This window comes from Oncorhynchus masou, chromosome 23 (genome assembly GCF_036934945.1).
Source record: "Oncorhynchus masou masou isolate Uvic2021 chromosome 23, UVic_Omas_1.1, whole genome shotgun sequence".
NCBI lineage: Eukaryota > Metazoa > Chordata > Actinopteri > Salmoniformes > Salmonidae > Oncorhynchus > Oncorhynchus masou.
Window position 1 is genome coordinate 14,911,725 of NC_088234.1, and position 19,873 is coordinate 14,931,597.

Sequence of the window (19,873 nt, forward strand, 5' to 3'; positions counted from 1 at the left end):
AGCTGCATTCAATATAATGGCACTTGCAAATGTAGATCCTTCAAACACCCCCTAACAGGAAAAAATATCCCAAAGAAAGGTGTTATCATGCGCTCCACTAAGGCAGTTATTTTATCTTATAACTTGTCCTTGCGGTAAACAAATTGGGTTAAACAAAGTGTGAAATAAAACTACAACTCTCAGAGCATTGTTAGGTGCAAAAACACGACTTACCCACTTTTTAATTTATTGTTAAAACGAGATGCTGCCTGGATCTTTAATTTAAAGAACCTTGCTCCTTTCATTCTCAACATTGGCTTCAGATCAAAGTCATTCTTGTGATTTTTATATTCATTGTTAATGTTTGTAGGCCTATGTAGCCAAATTGTATCTATGATCGTATGCCATGCATTCATGTTTTTGTATGTTCTTATATCTGAGAATATACCAATGATGTCAATCCACCCGGTCATGATTAGACACCTGTGTGTGTCCTTTGACACTTTATAAACTAGTGACCCGCAGTGTTTGTCATGATACCGTGATGACGACCGCTTGTCTGTTGAATAGTTGGTTATTAGGTTATTACATTATTGTATATGAGCTCCTAGAGTGTGCGGCTCTCCTTTTCTTTTTCAAAAACCCCAAACCCAGCAGCTTTCACGCTCGGTTTCCTGTGTGTATCAAGAATGGTCCACCACCCAAAGGACATCCATCCAACTTGACAACTGTGTGAAGCATTGGAGTCAACATGGGCCAGCATCCCTGTGGAACGCTTTCGACACCTTGTAGAGTCCGTGCCCCAACACATTGAGGCTGTTCTGAGGGCAAAAGGGGGTGCAACTCAATATTAGTATTGTGTTCTAACGTTTGGTATACTCAGTGTATATTGCACAAATGAGAAGGGAGTGTTCTTTCTCAATTCCTTGCATCTTCACTGCCTTCTCAAAACTCATTGGAAAAGAAGGTCAGAGGAGAGGAAGCTTGGACTTCCTCCTCCAATAAGGTTGAGGAGGCGAGGAGATCCGATTCAAGGAATTGAGAGTTACAGCATGGGTAAATACCTGAACAGGTTCTCATCTGCTTCTCCAGGTCATGGGGTAGTGGTGGTGGAGTGGAGGGGGAGGTGTTCCGGAGGGGGTGGGTAGAGGGGGGAGGTGGAGTGGAGGGGGAGGTGTTCCGGAGGGGGTGGGTGGAGGGGGGGAGGTGGAGTGGAGGGGGGGAGGTGTTCCGGAGGGGGTGGGTTGAAGTGCAACTGGTGTCAGGAACCTGGCCTTTCATAAGGAGTTGCCAGGGCATAATGAGCAACCCAGCCAAACCCGGACGACGGGGGAACAGTTGTGCTCCGTCCTATGGCACTCCCAGCCACAGCCGGTTGTGGCACAGCCCAGGAATGAGGTCCCCCAACTTATTTTAATTTACAATGAAATGTAACTTAAGTTAACAATGACAACTTCATCATCATCTAATCTGTCCAGGTCATCCAGTTTAACTTGGAAACTTGGCACAGACTGATGCATAGAGACTAACTACACAGGGGGAAAACATCAACCTGAACCGGTTTGAATGTGGGTGGCTCAACTCAAATTTGACTATAAAAGGACACATCATCCAGGGTCAGTCATTGCATTTCAAGAGCCAAGACAGGTAATAACTTAGCAACCTATGATTAGAAACCATGTATACAATACAAAGGCTGTACTTTCAGATGAACCTGATTTCAGATTAAACTAATTGTTTCTCTGAAGTGTAAATGTGATATAATGCGTTTCTTTCCAGACTCGGCCGTGATTCCCACAAAAATATAGAACCTTCTTCAAACAGACAAAGGTAAGAGTAATGTCTATTTTCCATGGAATATTTTGTCTTGGTAGGGAATATCAAATGTACTCATTGAAGTTAGCCAACAACACATAGAATTATAAGATGATTGATTAACTTTACACTCGAGGGAAAAAGGTCAAATTTGTAACAGAATCAATGTATTTATTTATTTGTCATGGACAATGCACATCAATTAACTTTTCTGTAAATGTGTCAGATTTTGTCTGCTGGCTAATATTAATCTGTAGTCCCAGGGCAGATAGATACAAACATTGAGGAAAGCATCCTAAACATTTCACAATAAACTTCCCCAAACATTCCAGTCCTTGGATCAGAGGTTCTCAAATTTGGGTCCACGGATCCCCAGGAGGTACTGCAGGGGGTCCGCTACCAGATCTTAAAATATTAAATATTTCAAAACATTTCTTTCTCTGCCCCATGATAAAATATGTTGAATGGAAGGAAATTAGCTTGAAACCTGCATCACTTTCTCTCCAATGCCAAGAGGCAGGGCTTTAAAATGTTCTTTGTCTGGGCTCCGAGACATGGTTCATCCAGCCATGCACTGCCGAAGTCATAGTAAAACTCCTTGTATATATATATATTTTTTATCTCACTCGAGTTGTGTTCTGATTTTGGAGGGGCTCCTGATAAATCACAAAAAGGGTCTCCGGACCCAAAAAGTTAGAGAACCCCTGCCCAAGATGGCTGTTAAAATAATAGGAGAACATAGATGTGAAAAAGAAAATACAAGAAAACAACCAACCAAGTAGAAAAAACAACAAACAAAAAATGTAATAAGTGGCTACAACCCTGCAGCGAAGAACAAACATAGGACAGCACTCCAGTGCTGGAGTATTTATATTGGCACACAGACGTTTCACTTCCTGGTTTTCAACCATCTTTTCATTTGTGTATAAGGAAATACAGGAGTGCGATTATGAAAACCACATGATCATTTTACCAAATGGCATTGGTTCAGATGAGGAACTTAAAACTCCTGACTCTCTCTACTGCAGTGCCATTGATGTGGATCAGGACATGTTCCCTCCTCTGCTTCCTAAAGTCAACAATCAACTCCTTTGTTTTGCTGACTTTGAGGGATAGGTTGTTGTCATGACACCATAGTACCAGTTCACTTACCTCCTTCCTATAGGCTGACGCCTGGTTGTTGGTTATCAGGCCTACAACCGTGGTGTTGTCAACAAACTTGATGATGGAGTTGGTGTGGTGCAAAGCAATGAATTTGTGGTTGAACAGGGAGTACAGCAGAGGGCTGAGGACACACCCCTGTTTTAAAAGTCAGTGTGGGGGAGGCGCTGTTTCCAATCCTCACAGCTTGTTGTCTGCCCGTCAGGAAGTCAATGATCCAGTTGCAGAGGGTTGTGTCCAGACCCAGGGTTCTGAGCTTGTGTTGGTGTTGTGTTGAGTGCTGAACATTAGTAAATGAACAGCATTAGTTAAATAAAAGGTTAAATAAAAATAAATAAAACATTCTCACACAGGTGTTCCTCTTGTCCAGTTGTGTTATGGCTGTGTTAATAACGATGAAAATCGCATATTCTGTGGATCTGTTGGCAAATTGGACTGTTTCCAGTGTTCCTGACATGCTGGCCTTGATGTGGGCCATGACCAGCCTCTCGAAGCACTTCATGATGACCAAAGTGAGTGGGACGGGGAAATAGTCATTTGGGCGGGCATGTCACCTTGTTTTTCTTGGGCACTGGAACAATGGTGGTCTCCTTGAAGCTGGTGGGGGACTACAGCCTGGGACAGATTGAAGATGTCTGAGAAGATGCCCGCCAGCTGGTCAGCCCACACTCTGAAGAGGAGGCCAGGGATGCCATCTGGGCCAGAGGCTTTGTGAGTATTCACTCTTTTGAGAGTTTTCGTCACATCAGGATTGGAAAGCGAATGCACCTGGTCGTAATCTGTGGTCCTTGCCACAAGCCACGTGAGTCTGAGTTTTCGAACATCAATTCAAGTTCGAGTCTGTATTGTCTTTTTGCATTCCTAATGGTTTTGTGGAGGTCTTATCTGCTTGCCTTGTACACGTTGGGGTCTGTTCTGCTGAATGCAGTATGGGCTCTCAGTATTGTACAAGTATCTCCGTTAATCGTTTTGGAAGGGGTGAACAGGAGCTTGCAATGTTTTCAACTTCGGTACACCACACATTTTTGATGCGGAAACAGAAGCCACCGTTTGACCAATTCGGAATATGGAGAAGCCGGCTGGTTGAATAGCAGAGTCCAGTGTATTTTCCATAAGCCAAGTCTCTGTAAAAACAAATACATAGCATTTTCTGATGTCCCACTGCGATGGAAGCCTTGATCTGAGTTCACAAAGTTTATTTTCCAGCTATCGGACATTAGCCATCAGGATCCCTGGACGACAAGGCAGTGTAGCCTATCATTTCAGCCTAGCTTGGAATCCCTGTTTCATTCCTCTTCTTCATCATCGACTTTGCCTTAGGTTAATCTCGGCCAGGAGCAACAGGTACACCCACTGTGTGGGGAACAAAGTAGTGAATGTAGAATTTCAGATCTGGGAGGCTGCGAGATAAGTGAGTAGTTTACGATTCATGATCCAGAAGTATTTGTTGGTCGTAGGAAACTATTGCACAAACATTCTGAGCAAACAACGTAATAATTAATACAAACATAGCCGTAAAAAGCGAAGTCGGACAGGAACCGTCAAGATAAGCGTCCTCCTCAGTGCCCCCATATTTTAGCTTATGAACCATATTTCAGCAGTTTACAATGTCCACACTCTGTAGATATCGAATTAGCATAATAGCAAAATCCCCATAAAAATCTGTCTGTTTAAGATAGAGATATCTGTCTTATTGCAAGGACTGGGTCTCAATCCACTGCATCGACTGCTGTCAGCCTTCTACCATCAGACATGGCGGAAATCGGTCATCTCACGGAAATGTTTCTAGTGTTGGAACGGTTTGGCCCACAAACTACTATGACCCCTATATGCAACGACGAAGCCCTCCTGAACACGATGTTGTTCTCTGCTCTACGACCCACAGAAGCGCCACGGGACTCGTGTGAATTCGGTACCGCCGATCTGGCAAATTCTGTCTGTACCGTATGATCAGTTTGGGCTACACACTAATATGACCAATCAATGGAAAGGTGAGAGTTTTATTTAATGGTTGGTTATGACATCTACATACTGTAAGTTTCAAACCAACAAAACCCACCACACAAGGCAAAACATTCCATTACACCATATCATACTTGTCAATAGTATGATTATGTTATATAAAATGTTCTTACCGTATTAAGTGATCATTGTAATTGTGCACACAACACATTGATTTCAGACATGCACCAACCCCAATGCTCTGGTGCTGATGACTGGGATGAATGCAGGAGCAGATTTCAGGAGAAGGACACCCTCTTTTTGTCTGATGCCTGACAAGGGCATGTAGTGACAGGCCTATTTGGCTTGTATGATTATGTTGGTCATAATGCTTCTTGACAGTGTGATAAAGTGCATTTTCTTAGTCCAATTAAAGGTATACAGAATGGTCCTAATGCTTCATGACAGTGTTAAACTGTAGTTTATACAAGTAATTTCAAATATTATAGAAGAAAGAAAATGACTGCAAAATATTCATTACAACAACAAAATTGCAAACGAAAGGAAACTTCTTGGAAGGGAAAAAATACATTTGAATAAATGTGGGTTTTGACACTCTTATGTAGGTGGGGCGGCAGCATAGTCTAGTGGTTAGAGCGGTGAGCTGATCCCCGAGCTGACAAGGTACAAATCTGTCGCTCTGCCCCTGAACAACTGTTCCTAGGCCGTCAATGAAAATAAGAATGTGTTCTTAACTGACTTGCTTCGTCTAAAGGTAAAATTAAAATAAAATAAATAACCAGCCATGAAATAATGCAATATATACCAAAACAGATGCAAATATATGGGTCATGACAGTGTTAAGACCATATTATCACAGGTTATATGACATGTTATGTCAGCTGTTATGACATACAGTATTATGACATGGTTATGACCTGTCATAATGTGTTATGACAGGGTGGGTGTCAAGTAAAGTGTTTATAAAGTTTATAAAGACTCTATACCATTGTTTTTTTAACCTTCCAAAGTAAATTCATGTCCGTTGATATATCCATGATGTAAAATATATAGAAGTTTACAGTATTCAGCATTTCTCAAACTATATATGTAAACTAGACAATACAATTTTGGATTAATAGTTAGCCGTTTTTTAGCAGTTTAATGAAGTCATAGTTAAATGTATTGTTAACAAAAGACAAGAAAAACATATAAAAATAAATGTGAGTATAATATTATGAAAAGCAGATACTTATATTGATATCTATATTATTATAATTTGTTTGAGTCATTTGTTGCCGGGAACAAGTGACTTTGTGCATTTCTTTACTGTACTCAGTCAATTGATTTATGTGCTAAAAATAAAACACATACTAGTGAAAATTGTGATTGAATGTGATTGAATTATTTTTATCAGAGGGTAGCACCAAGAAGCAAAAAACACATAGACATGCTGTTGTATTTATCAGCAGGATGCAATGTCTGTAGATACATCCAACCAATGTCCAATCTATCAGCTATATAAATTAAAGTCCAACAAAGTCAAAGATATACTGTAATCAGCCTTTTGTTTATAACCATTAATGACCTTCAACATTCTTACTGAAACATTATTGTCTCCTTTCTCAGAGTCCATACCACCACATGAAGTACAACTAATATTCAGAACACTGGTTCAGCTTGGGACCGGAGACAACAAAGATGGCACACAACAAGGGGTCGTCCCTGTCCAATGCCCGTGGTCGTGACATTTATGTTGGAAGTCAAATCAGGGATTCCATTTCCCTTCTGGATGTTTTGTACTCAAATGAATTTGAAGAAGAGGACATAGACTCAGCAGTAGCGAAAAAGGCAGAGGTAGATTTTTACAGAGGAGCCCCACCTCAATGGCTTAACTTCTGCTGGGCTGAAAAGGCAACATCAGCTGATGAAACTACCCCCTTTATCAAAAGAGACGGGTACACGGAGCTGATACAAAATATTAAGAAACGGCATAAGGGCGACCTGACTTCTACCATGAATCTGCTGCATCAGCCAGGCAGCGGAGGAACCACTCTGGCCAAGCAGGTGCTCTGGGATATGAGGAAAACATTCAGATGTGCTGTTCTAACAGGTGCTACCTCAGACATCACAGCTATCGCCAAGCAGGTGATTCACCTTTTCACTGCAGGCAGCCAAGGCCAGCAGAACACTGTGCTCTTACTGCTGAATAATGTGTGTATTCAGAAGGATCTGCAGGATGCCATCATCAAAGAGATTACAAACCGAGACATTACAACCCACATGCCTGTGGTCATCATTTTAAACTGTGTGCGTAAGGAAGTTATCAAACAAGAGGACCATAACAAATCAAGACATGTTATTCTCAGGGCGGAACTTTCTGAAGCAGAGAAACAACAGTTTGAGGAGAAACAGATTGAGATCAGTCGAAGCTACAGCAATGAACACAAACAGTTTCATGGCTTTAACATAATGCGAGAAAATTTCAGTGGAGATTATGTTAAAGAAACATGTGTCTTTTTAGATGTCAGGAAAAAAAGAAGACCTAAAAAATACCAGCTTCTTGCATTCTTATCACTGGTGAATGCCTACGTCCCTGGATCCCACCTTCTGCAGTCTCAATGTCAGGCATTCCTGGGGCCTCCAGATCCCATTTATGGAGGCCCTTCCTTTGAGCAGCGAATGGAGCCTTTCAGTCATCTGATAGTGACATTCCCTTCACAACAGGGACAAGACAAACATGTCCGCATGGCTCACCCACTGATTGCACAGCAGTGTGTTGAGTTACTGGCTACAGCAGGTGTGACCAGGGGTGATACAGCAATTAACTTTCTGACAGACTTTTGTAGAGAAGAGGTGCAGCAACATTTGATGTCCGTCATCAAAGACATGCTAACTAAGAGGGAAATCACTGTGGATGTTAAGCAGAATGCAGAATGGAAACGAGACATGTTAACGAAAGGGGAAATGAGAGAAGAAAGGAAAGGCAAGTTTTCCAGGTTGATTCAAGATATTGAAGATACTGAAGGCAAAGAATCCAAAAGCAAGTGTGTATCTGTTTTACAACTGGCTTCAAAGAAATTCAAGCAAAACCCATTCTTTCCTCAAGCTCTTGCTCGTTTCTTTTACATTGTGAAGACAGACTATTCTAAAGCAGAGAAGTGGGCAAAAATAGCAAAAGACAGAGATCCCAACAATTCATTTGTTGCTGACACACTGGGGCACGTATACAAGAACCATTTGATGAACAGGATGAATGTAGAGCAGGGTTCCTTCAGGGTTCCCAAACAGCCGGGTTCCATCTCTGCACAAGAAATTTTGCAACTATCAACAATGGCCTTTGAGGCTTTCAAAGATGAGGAAAGGGCTGCTGAAAATGAGCAGGGAGCAGACATACAATACGATGGTATTAACAAAGTCTCACACATCTTTAACAACAGGGGACTATTTGGTTATCTACAGGTTGCCAACATTGTTTTTGACTCGCTTGTCTCTCTTGATAAAAACTGGCAAAAGATCCTTACCATGGAAATATCTGCTGACTCCTTTTTCATATCAATCAGACAGAAAAAGCTCTTCAAGTACAAGCCACTCATCATCAGCCTCAGGGATGAGGTGGAGAGGAAATGTGAGTTTTTTGATGGTTACCTGACGTACTCCAAGCCCAACATTAAAGAAAATGAACCGCATTACTTTCAGACTGATGTCAAGAACTGCTACCGCAAATACGTGGGGACATGTACACCTATACACTCAGAGTCTGCAATAAGTGTACCCCTCCAGAAGCTCAAAGAAGAAATGGCCGTTACTTTCCCTGGACTGCTTTGCTGTCTTAATAAGGGCTATGATGAATCTAACTTACGCCGAATAACAAAATTGTGGGGGAAAATAAAAAATAAAAAAAACAAGAAAGATGGTGACAACAAAGCGTCCCAAAACTTCATCCTTGCCAATATCATATTAAGCAAAGTTGAAGCAGCATCTCCAATGCTTACCCCGTTGTCAAGCCTAAGAAGCAGTCTGGAGAGACATCTAGTGGCTAATCTCAGGAACCAAACCCCAGAGTTTTACTTCTTAGTCCTTCTGCTGTTTTGGCCTGAGGAGCAAAAGAAAATGGATTTCAATATTGACCTCAACAAATGTGTTCTGGAGATGCAAGACTCCTACAAAAACACATACAAAAAGCATCTTCGCTCAAGGTACCTTCTCCCCCTTATTTTCCTGGGTAAGGGTGAGGGTTTGAGCAGACTGGTTCATAGAGCAAAAATAGACAACCTATTGATAGAGGAGAATCAAATGACAAGGCCAGAGGCAAGGCCAGACACTATAGATCAAAAGTGGAGCAGTGGTGAGGTGTGGAGAGAACCCAGTGTCCAGGACCTTCTTCTTCCAGTCAATGGAGTGGTTAGACAGCACAGCGTGTTTGCGTGCGTTGATGGCAAGGAGATTGAAGTTTGTGCCGACCAACAAAGCAAAGTTTGGAAGTCTGGAGAGGTCTGCTTCTACCTTGGCTTCACCATTAGAGGTCCTGTGGCCTACGACATCAACTACCCATCCAATTCAGATAGGATTAAAGAGGAGGAGCCTCGTAAAATGTTGGAAGTACCGGACATCGAATTGATCAAAGACCGGTATTTTTCAAATTTGTATCTCTATATTCTCTCACTCATGTCCAGGTTCTTGATATTTTAATGTTCTAATACGCAATATAATGACACTGGACGTCCAAACCTCCCAATCTACACAGGGGAGAGAGTGACGCTGGTATTTGTGATATCATTGATTTTAAAATGCTTTGTCTACCAGGAAATTAAGACCACTGTATTATCACTGAGGTTGGTGCTTGGTTTGGCTGATTTTCTCATTGATGTGTCTGTCCTCAGGGCCTGTGAGAAGTTGAACAACGTGCCAATGTCATGGTGAGTTAATGTTTGTTACAGTATTCATAGAGCGTACAATAGTAATAGATAAGTGTTTGACAAATGCAACTTTACCACTACCTATGTTGACTGAACTCTGTATTCATGAATATTAAATGGTTTTCATGAAAATAACAAATATGGTGGGAAAATCCGACATTTTGCTCCAGTTTCACGGCTGGCAGCTGCATTCTTAGAATTCGTAATTTGAGTGCATAATTTGTCAAAATGGGAGGTGATGGAACAAAAAGTGAGCACGAAATGGGTGTTACCTGGTACCTGAACACATGAAAAAATAACTTTTATAATCAAGCATTGCATGCATTATCATCGCTCATTCACTACTCTGGACGGTTCTGACTTAGAATATGTGGACAAGTACAAATGCCTAGATATCTGGCTAGACTGTTAACTCTCCTTCCAGACTCATATTAAACATCTCCAATACAAAATTAAATCCAGAATCGGCTTCCTATTTCGCAACAAAGTCTCCTTCACTCACGCTGCCAAACATACCCTCGTAAAACTGACTATCCTACCGATCTTTGACTTCGGCGATGTAATTTACAAAATAGCCTCGAACACTCTACTCAGCAAACTGGATGCAGTCTATCAAAGTGCCATCAGTTTTGTCACCAAAGCCCCATATACCACCCACCACTGTGACCTGTATGCTCTTGTTGGCTGGCCCTCACTACATATTCGTCGCCAGACACAATGGCTCCAGGTCATCCATAAGTCTTTGCTAGGTAAAGCTCCACCTTATCTCAGCTCACTGGTCACCACAACACCCACCCATAGCACACGCTGCAGCAGGTACAGTGGGGAAAAAAATAATTTAGTCAGCCACTGATTGTGCAAGTTCTCCCACTTAAAAAGATGAGCGAGGCCTGTAATTTTCATCATAGGTACACTTCAACTATGACAGACAAAATGAGAAGAAAAAAAATCCAGAAAATCACATTGTAGGATTTTTAATGAATTTAATTTGCAAATTATGGTGGAAAATGAGTATTTGGTCACCTACAAACAAGCAAGATTTCTGGCTCTTACAGACCTGTAACTTCTTCTTTAAGAGGCTCCTCTGTCTTCCACTTGTTACCTGTATTAATGGCACCTGTTTGAACTTGTTATCAGTATAAAAGACACCTGTCCACAGCCTCAAACATTCACACTCCAAACTCCACTATGGCCAAGACCAAAGAGCTGTCAAAGGACACCAGAAACAAAATTGTAGACCTGCTCCAGGCTGGGAAGACTGAATCTGCAATAGGTAAGCAGCTTGGTTTGAAGAAATCAACTGTGGGAATTATTGGAAGACATACAAGACCACTGATAATCTCCCTCGATCTGGGGATCCACGCAAGATCTCACCACGTGGGGTCAAAATGATCACAAGAACGGTGAGCAAAAATCCCAGAACCACAAGGAGGGACCTGCAGAGAGCTGGGACCAAAGTAGCAAAGCCTACCATCAGTAACACACTACGCCGCCAGGGACTCAAGTCCTGCAGTGCCAGACGTGTCCCCCTGCTTAAGCTAGTACATGTCCAGGCCTGTCTGAAGTTTGCTAGAGAGCATTTGGATGATCCAAAAGCAGATTGGGAGAATGTCATATGGTCAGATGAAACCAAAATATAACTTTTTGGTAAAGAATGCTGAGTTGCATCCTAAGAACACCATACCTACTGTGAAGCATGGGGCTGTTAACATCATGCTTTGGGGCTGTTTTTCTGCAAAGGGACCAGGTCGACTGATCCATGTAAAGGAAAGAATGAATGGGGCTATGTATCGTGAGATTTTGTGTGAAAACCTCCTTCCATCTGCAAGGGCATTGAAGATGAAACGTGGCTGGGTCTTTCCCGGGCAATGAAGGAGTGGCTTCGTAAGAAGCATTTCAAGGTCCTGGAGTGGCCTAGCCAGTCTCCAGACCTCAACCCCATAGAAAATCTTTGGAGGGAGTTGAAAGTCTGTCTTGCCCAGCAACAGCCCCAAAACATCACTGCTCTAGAAGAGATCTGCATGGAGGAATGGGCCAAAATACCAGCAACAGTGTGTGAAAACCTTGTGAAGATTTACAGAAAACGTTTGACCTCTGTCATTGCCAACAAAGGGTATATAACAAAGTATTGAGATAAACTTTTGTTATTGACCAAATACTTATGTTCCACCATCATTTGCAAATAAATTCATTAAAAATCCTACAATGTGATTTTCTGGAGAAAAAAAATCTCATTTTGTTTGTCATAGTTGAAGTGTACCTATGATGAAAATTACAGACCTATCTCATCTTTTTAAGTGGGAGAACTTGCACAATTGGTGGCTGACTAAATACTTTTTTGCCCCACTGTATATCTCACTGGTCATCCCCAAAGCCAACACCTGCTTCAGACAACTTTCCTTACATTTACATTTAAGTCATTTAGCAGACGCTCTTATCCAGAGCGACTTACAAATTGGTGAATTCACCTTCTGACATCCAGTGGAACAGCCACTTTACAATAGTGCATCTAAATCATTAAGGGGGGGTGGTGAGAAGGATTACTTATCCTATCCTGGGGATTCCTTGAAGAGGTGGGGTTTCAGGTGTCTCCGGAAGGTGGTGATTGACTCCGCTGTCCTGGCGTCGTGAGGGAGTTTGTTCCACCATTGGGGGGCCAGAGCAGCGAACAGTTTTGACTGGGCTGAGCGGGAACTGTACTTCCTCAATGGTAGGGAGGCGAGCAGGCCAGAGGTGGATGAACGCAGTGCCCTTGCTTGGGTGTAGGGCCTGATCAGAGCCTGGAGGTACTGCGGTACCGTTCCCCTCACAGCTCCGTAGGCAAGCACCATGGTCTTGTAGCGGATGCGAGCTTCAACTGGAAGCCAGTGGAGAGAGCGGAGGAGCGGGGTGACGTGAGAGAACTTGGGAAGGTTGAACACCAGACGGGCTGCGGCGTTCTGGATGAGTTGTAGGGGTTTAATGGCACAGGCAGGGAGCCCAGCCAACAGCGAGTTGCAGTAATCCAGACGGGAGATGACAAGTGCCTGGATTAGGACCTGCGCCGCTTCCTGTGTGAGGCAGGGTCGTACTCTGCGGATGTTGTAGAGCATGAACCTACAGGAACGGGCCACCGCCATGATGTTGGTTGAGAACGACAGGGTGTTGTCCAGGATCACGCCAAGGTTCTTAGCGCTCTGGGAGGAGGACACAATGGAGTTGTCAACCGTGATGGCGAGATCATGGAACGGGCAGTCCTTCCCCGGGAGGAAGAGCAGCTCCGTCTTGCCGAGGTTCAGCTTGAGGTGGTGATCCGTCATCCACACTGATATGTCTGCCAGACATGCAGAGATGCGATTCGCCACCTGGTCATCAGAAGGGGGAAAGGAGAAGATTAATTGTGTGTCGTCTGCATAGCAATGATAGGAGAGACCATGTGAGGTTATGACAGAGCCAAGTGACTTGGTGTATAGCGAGAATAGGAGAGGGCCTAGAACAGAGCCCTGGGGGACACCAGTGGAGAGAGCGCGTGGCGAGGAGACAGATTCTCGCCACGCCACCTGGTAGGAGCGACCTGTCAGGTAGGACGCAATCCAAGCGTGGGCCGCGCCGGAGATGCCCAACTCGGAGAGGGTGGAGAGGAGGATCTGATGGTTCACAGTATCGAAGGCAGCCGATAGGTCTAGAAGGATGAGAGCAGAGGAGAGAGAGTTAGCTTTAGCAGTGCGGAGCGCCTCCGTGATGCAGAGAAGAGCAGTCTCAGTTGAATGACTAGTCTTGAAACCTGACTGATTTGGATCAAGAAGGTCATTCTGAGAGAGATAGCGGGAGAGCTGGCCAAGGACGGCACGTTCAAGAGTTTTGGAGAGAAAAGAAAGAAGGGATACTGGTCTGTAGTTGTTGACATCGGAGGGATCGAGTGTAGGTTTTTTCAGAAGGGGTGCAACTCTCGCTCTCTTGAAGACGGAAGGGACGTAGCCAGCGGTCAGGGATGAGTTGATGAGCGAGGTGAGGTAAGGGAGAAGGTCCCCGGAAATGGTCTGGAGAAGAGAGGAGGGGATAGGGTCGAGCGGGCAGGTTGTTGGGCGGCCGACCGTCACAAGAAGCGAGATTTCATCTGGAGAGAGAGGGGAGAAAGAGGTCAGAGCACAGGGTAGGGCAGTGTGAGCAGAACCAGCGGTGTCGTTTGACTTAGCAAACGAGGATCGGATGTCGTCGACCTTCTTTTCAAAATGGTTGACGAAGTCATCTGCAGAGAGGGAGGAGGGGGGGGAGGGGGAGGAGGATTCAGGAGGGAGGAGAAGGTGGCAAAGAGCTTCCTAGGGTTAGAGGCAGATGCTTGGAATTTAGAGTGGTAGAAAGTGGCTTTAGCAGCAGAGACAGAGGAGGAAAATGTAGAGAGGAGGGAGTGAAAGGATGCCAGGTCCGCAGGGAGGCGAGTTTTCCTCCATTTCCGCTCGGCTGCCCGGAGCTCTGTTCTGTGAGCTCGCAATGAGTCATCGAGCCACGGAGCGGGAGGGGAGGACCGAGCCGGCCTGGAGGATAGGGGACATAGAGAGTCAAAGGATGCAGAAAGGGAAGAGAGGAGGGTTGAGGAGGCAGAATCAGGAGAAAGGTTGGAGAAGGTATGAGCAGAGGGAAGAGATGATAGGATGGAAGAGGAAAGAGTAGCGGGGGAGAGAGAGCGAAGGTTGGGACGGCGCGATACCATCCGAGTAGGGGCAGTGTGGGAAGTGTTGGATGAGAGCGAGAGGGAAAAGGATACAAGGTAGTGGTCGGAGACTTGGAGGGGAGTTGCAGTGAGGTTAGTGGAAGAACAGCATCTAGTAAAGATGAGGTCGAGCGTATTGCCTGCCTTGTGAGTAGGGGGAAGGTGAGAGGGTGAGGTCAAAAGAGGAGAGGAGTGGAAAGAAGGAGGCAGAGAGGAATGAGTCAAAGGTAGACGTGGGGAGGTTAAAGTCGCCCAGGACTGTGAGAGGTGAGCCGTCCTCAGGAAAGGAGCTTATCAAGGCATCAAGCTCATTGATGAACTCTCCGAGGGAACCTGGAGGGCGATAAATGATAAGGATGTTAAGCTTGAAAGGGCTGGTAACTGTGACAGCATGGAATTCAAAGGAGGCGATAGATAGATGGGTAAGGGGAGAGAGAGAGAATGACCACTTGGGAGAGATGAGGATCCCGGTGCCACCACCCCGCTGACCAGAAGCTCTCGGGGTGTGCGAGAACACGTGGGCGGACGAAGAGAGAGCAGTAGGAGTAGCAGTGTTATCTGTGGTGATCCATGTTTCCGTCAGTGCCAGGAAGTCGAGGGACTGGAGGGAGGCATAGGCTGAGATGAACTCTGCCTTGTTGGCCGCAGATCGGCAGTTCCAGAGGCTACCGGAGACCAGGAACTCCACGTGGGTCGTGCGCGCTGGGACCACCAGATTAGGGTGGCCGCGGCCACGCGGTGTGGAGCGTTTGTATGGTCTGTGCAGAGAGGAGAGAACAGGGATAGATAGACACATAGTTAACAGGGTACAGAAGAGGCTACGCTAATGCAAAGGAGATTGGAATGACAAGTGGACTACACGTCTCGAATGTTCAGAAAGTTAAGCTTACGTAGCAAGAATCTTATTGACTAAAATGATTGAAATGATACAGTACTGCTGGAGTAGGCTAGCTGGTAGTGGCTGCGATGTTGACACTACACTAATCAAGTCGTTCCGTCGAGTGTAATAGTTACTACAGTGCTGCTATTCGGGGGCTAGCTGGCTAGCTAGCAGGTAATTGCGTTACGTTACTTTAAAAGAACGACAATAGCTGGCTAGCTAACCTAGAAAATCGCTCTAGGCTACACAATTGTCTTAGATACAAAGACGGCTATGTAGCTAGCTAGCTACGATCAAACAAACTTCCAGTTCTCTGCTGCCAATGACTGGAACGAAGTGCAAAAATCGCTGAAGTTTGAGACATATCTCCCTCACTAACTTTAAGCATCAGCTATCTGAGCAGCTTATACCAATCGTTGCCGCTGTTGCCTTGCGGAGGGAATAACTACACTGCGTAGAAATCGACGTTATTATCTGAGGATTCCCGGAACATTTCCCAGTACCGTGCTCAATACAATCTTGAAGCGCGGAATCCGATTGGTCAGACCAGCATTGAATGATTCTAGTCACAAGTATATCCTCTTTGAGCTTCTGCCTATAGGACGGTAGGAGCAAGATGGAGTCGTGGTCGGGTTTGCTGAATTTGCTGAAGGGAGGGCGGAGGTTGGGCCTTGTATGCATCCCAGAAGTTAGAGTAGCAGTGATCCAGTGTATTGCCCGAGCGGGTGCTGCAGTTAATATGCTGATAGAATTTAGGTAGCCTTGTTCTCAAGATAGCTTTGTTAAAATCCCCAGGTACAATAAATGCAACTGTTTGCTCAATTGGCCTACTTGGAAGTTGATAACATATTTGGTAGCCTGCAGACAAATTAGTCTTCTCTTTTCAGTAGGATAATTGGCTTTCCAACCAGTGCTTTCCTGCAACTTTTTATATTTGAAAGGCCTTTTTTTGCTACATGCTGTTCACTGGCAGATTTACTGCACTTCCTGACTGTAGGCCTTGTGATTGGGCTTCACACAATCCACAGCTAGGCTCTTTATTTTAAATAAGCTATTGCTCCTCTGTGGCTGAATTATAGGCCTACTCCTGGTGTAGTATTCTGAATTATTACATTTATTTCTGAACAGACAGCAGTAATTCTATAACTTTGGCAAATGTATTTCAATTTATCAGGGGTGCTGTGACACCTCCAGCACCTTCCGCGGCTTCGACTCGATAAGGAAAAAAATATATTATAAAGAGCAAAGTTCCAGATTCTCTACTACACCGATATGTTGCATTCAATTGTAAACTTATATCGGCACACTCAATTAAGTAGCCTAACATGTAGGCTAATCTTAAATTAAAGTTGGCAAATCACCATAAATTATAGGCCTAGTCAACGGCTGCGGGATGAATGAACAATGAAGAAGGAGTTTTACGCACGTGTATGTGGGAGCAGCCAGGAAAGACAACTCAAGGACCACTACTGCATCCGCAAACCAGCTAACCTGAGACGCTGTTTGATTCAAGGCTGGATTCTCCCTTTATTGAAATAATCATTGATCTAAATATATGGCTATTAGATAAATGATGACAAGCTAAAAATAAATAATCATTGATCTAAATATATGGCTGTTAGATAAATGATGACATGCTAAACATAAATAATCATTGATCTAAATATATGGCTATTAGATAAATGATGACATGCTAAAAATAAATAATCACTGATCTGACATGACTTGGTTGTTGCCTATAGCGCACTGTATTATTTCACTATCCATCTTTTGGTGAAGCTTTCAATCATGGGAGGAATGAAGGATGCATAGGTTATCCCAAAACAGGTGCATCATCTCCATTATAGGCTATTTGTCTCAGCTATACCGTTAACTTAGACTACCACTTGTTCACATTGTAGAGTATTGTGGCTATGCAAGCTCCTTCACTTGGTTTTTGGGGGCAGCCCTTGATTCCGACAGGGATGCGCAATCGTTCTCTACGCAATACTTGACCTACATTCACAAGATGATAATTATAGGCCTCTTCGCAGTCTTACAACGCTGACAATGTGTGTCTGTGAAGCCTGTTAGTACGAGTGTATTAGACCGCCCCACCAAACACACACACACCAGCATACACACACAACTGTCTATGTATTAGACCCCCCCACCAAACACACACACACACACCAGCATACACACACAACTGTCTATGTATTAGACCCCCCCCCATCAAACACACACACACCAGCACACACACACAACTGTCTATGTATTTTTCCCCCCCACCAAATCAGCATACACACACAACTGTCTATGTATGTAGACACACAAACCTGGGATGAAATACCTCATCCAATTCCGTGTGGCTGCTTCTTCTGAAAATAATCTATGGCACGACCTCTTGCAGGTCCTAAAATGTCTACTTTTAATAATATGGTAAGTATGTTCTAAAAGTGAAAGGATTTCCTTGTTACTAAAGTCAATTCTACAGTATAGCTTCACCAGGTCATCAAACTGCAGGCATTTCAACAGTGGCGTGCACAGCAACAGGGAGCCAGGGAGACATGCACTTAACCTAATCCCCTACTTTAGCCTTGAATTATAACTGAATTTATATTCAAAATGTTGACTTTATTCTCAAAATTACATTTAGTCTATTCTCGAAACATTGCCACTTTATTCTCGAACTACTGCCGCCTTATTCTTGAAATATTGATACCTTTTTCTCGAAATACTGCCACTTTATTCATGGAATTTAATTTAGACTATTCTCTAAATATTTCCACTTTATTCTCTACATTTTGACACTTTGTTCTCAAAATATTTCCTCTTTATAGTCTAAATATTGCCACTTTATTCACAACATTTAATTTAGATTATTCTCGATTTAAAAAAATCATATATCATTTAAAAAATATATAATAATCCAAGTACCACCACCTATTGCCGTTCAGTTATTTTTTTATCTTCACTTGACCCTAGTAATCTCCAGTAGCATCCAAGCTTCAGCACCATTTATCATGTTTTTAGTGTATTACATTTGTGGATGTCATTGTGTTTAAATGCAGTTGTTCTGCGACCAATCTTTACCTCAGACCTCAGGCCAGCACTTTGAGGACTTCACCGGACAGAACTGATCAAGATAAACTCATCACTGACAAGAGCTAAAGTTCAGTACTGCCTGAACGCACCACACAGGACCAGATGGGGGAGCTCTCCACAGGACTGAGGGCAAGTGGCATCAGAGCAAAATATATTTTCTATGAAATCCTGAAGGAGCTGGATCCATTGCTAATCAAAGACCTGAAGGGTGAATGAAGAGCTGGAATGGTGAATTGGGGACATTTAAAGTTTGTTTTAGGGGAAAAGGGTATAAATGACGGCAGCTCCGCTTTGTTTTATTACTTTGTGTTTACAATAAAACACAACCTAAGAGAGGTATAGCCTCATTCTTTTATCATTCTTATTTTTCTACATGTAAATATTAGTAGCCAGCAGAACAGCAACCAGCAACCTAGTGTTTTAGCCTTGAGGCTTTGCCAAAGATATAACATTTTGAGCGAGCTTGGGGGTCTGGTAAAAGTTGGGTTGGAAGATAAATGCTCAACCATCTCACCTAGATACTCTGGATCATTTACAGACAAGAAAATATATAAAGAAAATATATAATGAAAATACAAAAGTATACTGTGTAAAGAATCGATGATAAAAAAAACACTTCAATTATTTTGGCTACTAAATGATTGACAAGTCAGTGAGGGTAAGGAATACCAGCGATCTAAATACATGTATGATATGACTTTGTAAAGCTTTATGTACAAGCCTAATACAACTTTTTAAACAGTAATGATATGTGAGAATTTTTGTGACATTTTCACAACACAGGTTTTAGAATATGTATTGAAATAAATACCTACGTACAGATGTGGCTTTGTCCTGATTTAAATGAGACTAAACTGAAATGATGCTATTTTGTTAGCTGGTAGAGCATGGCACTGTGTTTTGGGTTAAATTCCCATGGTGGAGAAATACAAAAAATGTATGCACTCACTTACTGTAAATAGCTCTGGATAAGGGTCTGCTAATACGGCAGGGTAGCCTAGTGGTTAGAGCATTGGACTCGTAACCGAAATCCCCCAGTTGACAAGATACAAATCTGTCGTTCTGCCCCTGAACAGGCAGTTAACCCACTGTTCCTAGGCCGTCATTGAAAATAAGAATTTGTTCTTAACTGACTTGCCTAGTAAAATAAAGGTAAAAAAATAAAAAATAAATACACACAGTGCTTTTGGAAAGTATTCAGACCCTTTGACTTTTTCCACATTTTGTTACTCCTCTTATTCAATACCCCATACTGACAAACTCAAATTAAATATATAGTACCAGTCAAAAGTTTGGTCACTCCTACTCATTCAAGGGCTTTCTATATTTTTACTATTTTCTACATCGTAGTAACCAAAATGTTTTAAACAAATCAAAATATATTTTAGATTATTCAAAGTA

At 43.1% G+C, this 19,873-nt stretch overlaps 1 protein-coding gene across 2 annotated transcripts; it reads left to right on the top strand.

Annotated features, from left to right (window-relative positions):
• Positions 1–1,755: 1,755 nt before the first annotated feature.
• Positions 1,756–19,294, top strand: LOC135510373 (sterile alpha motif domain-containing protein 9-like). Of its 2 annotated transcripts, XM_064931242.1 has the most exons (5): positions 1,756–1,809; positions 3,553–3,666; positions 6,526–9,527; positions 9,780–9,815; positions 18,466–19,294. In XM_064931242.1, coding segments are annotated over exons 3-5 (2,967 nt in total). In that variant the 5' UTR covers positions 1,756–1,809; positions 3,553–3,666; positions 6,526–6,597; the 3' UTR covers positions 18,467–19,294. The 2 variants fall into 2 exon arrangements, with proteins under 2 accessions (XP_064787314.1, XP_064787313.1); XM_064931241.1 differs by lacking the exon at positions 3,553–3,666.
• The last annotated feature ends 579 nt before the right edge of the window (positions 19,295–19,873 follow it).

Bases quoted from the DNA above. Each gene is read 5' to 3' on its own strand.
- LOC135510373 (XM_064931242.1), top strand. From the start codon at position 6,598: ATGGCACACAACAAGGGGTCGTCCCTGTCCAATGCCCGTGGTCGTGAC. The intron at 9,528-9,779 runs GTATTTTTCAAA...GTCTGTCCTCAG, and splicing joins ATCGAATTGATCAAAGACCG to GGCCTGTGAGAAGTTGAACA.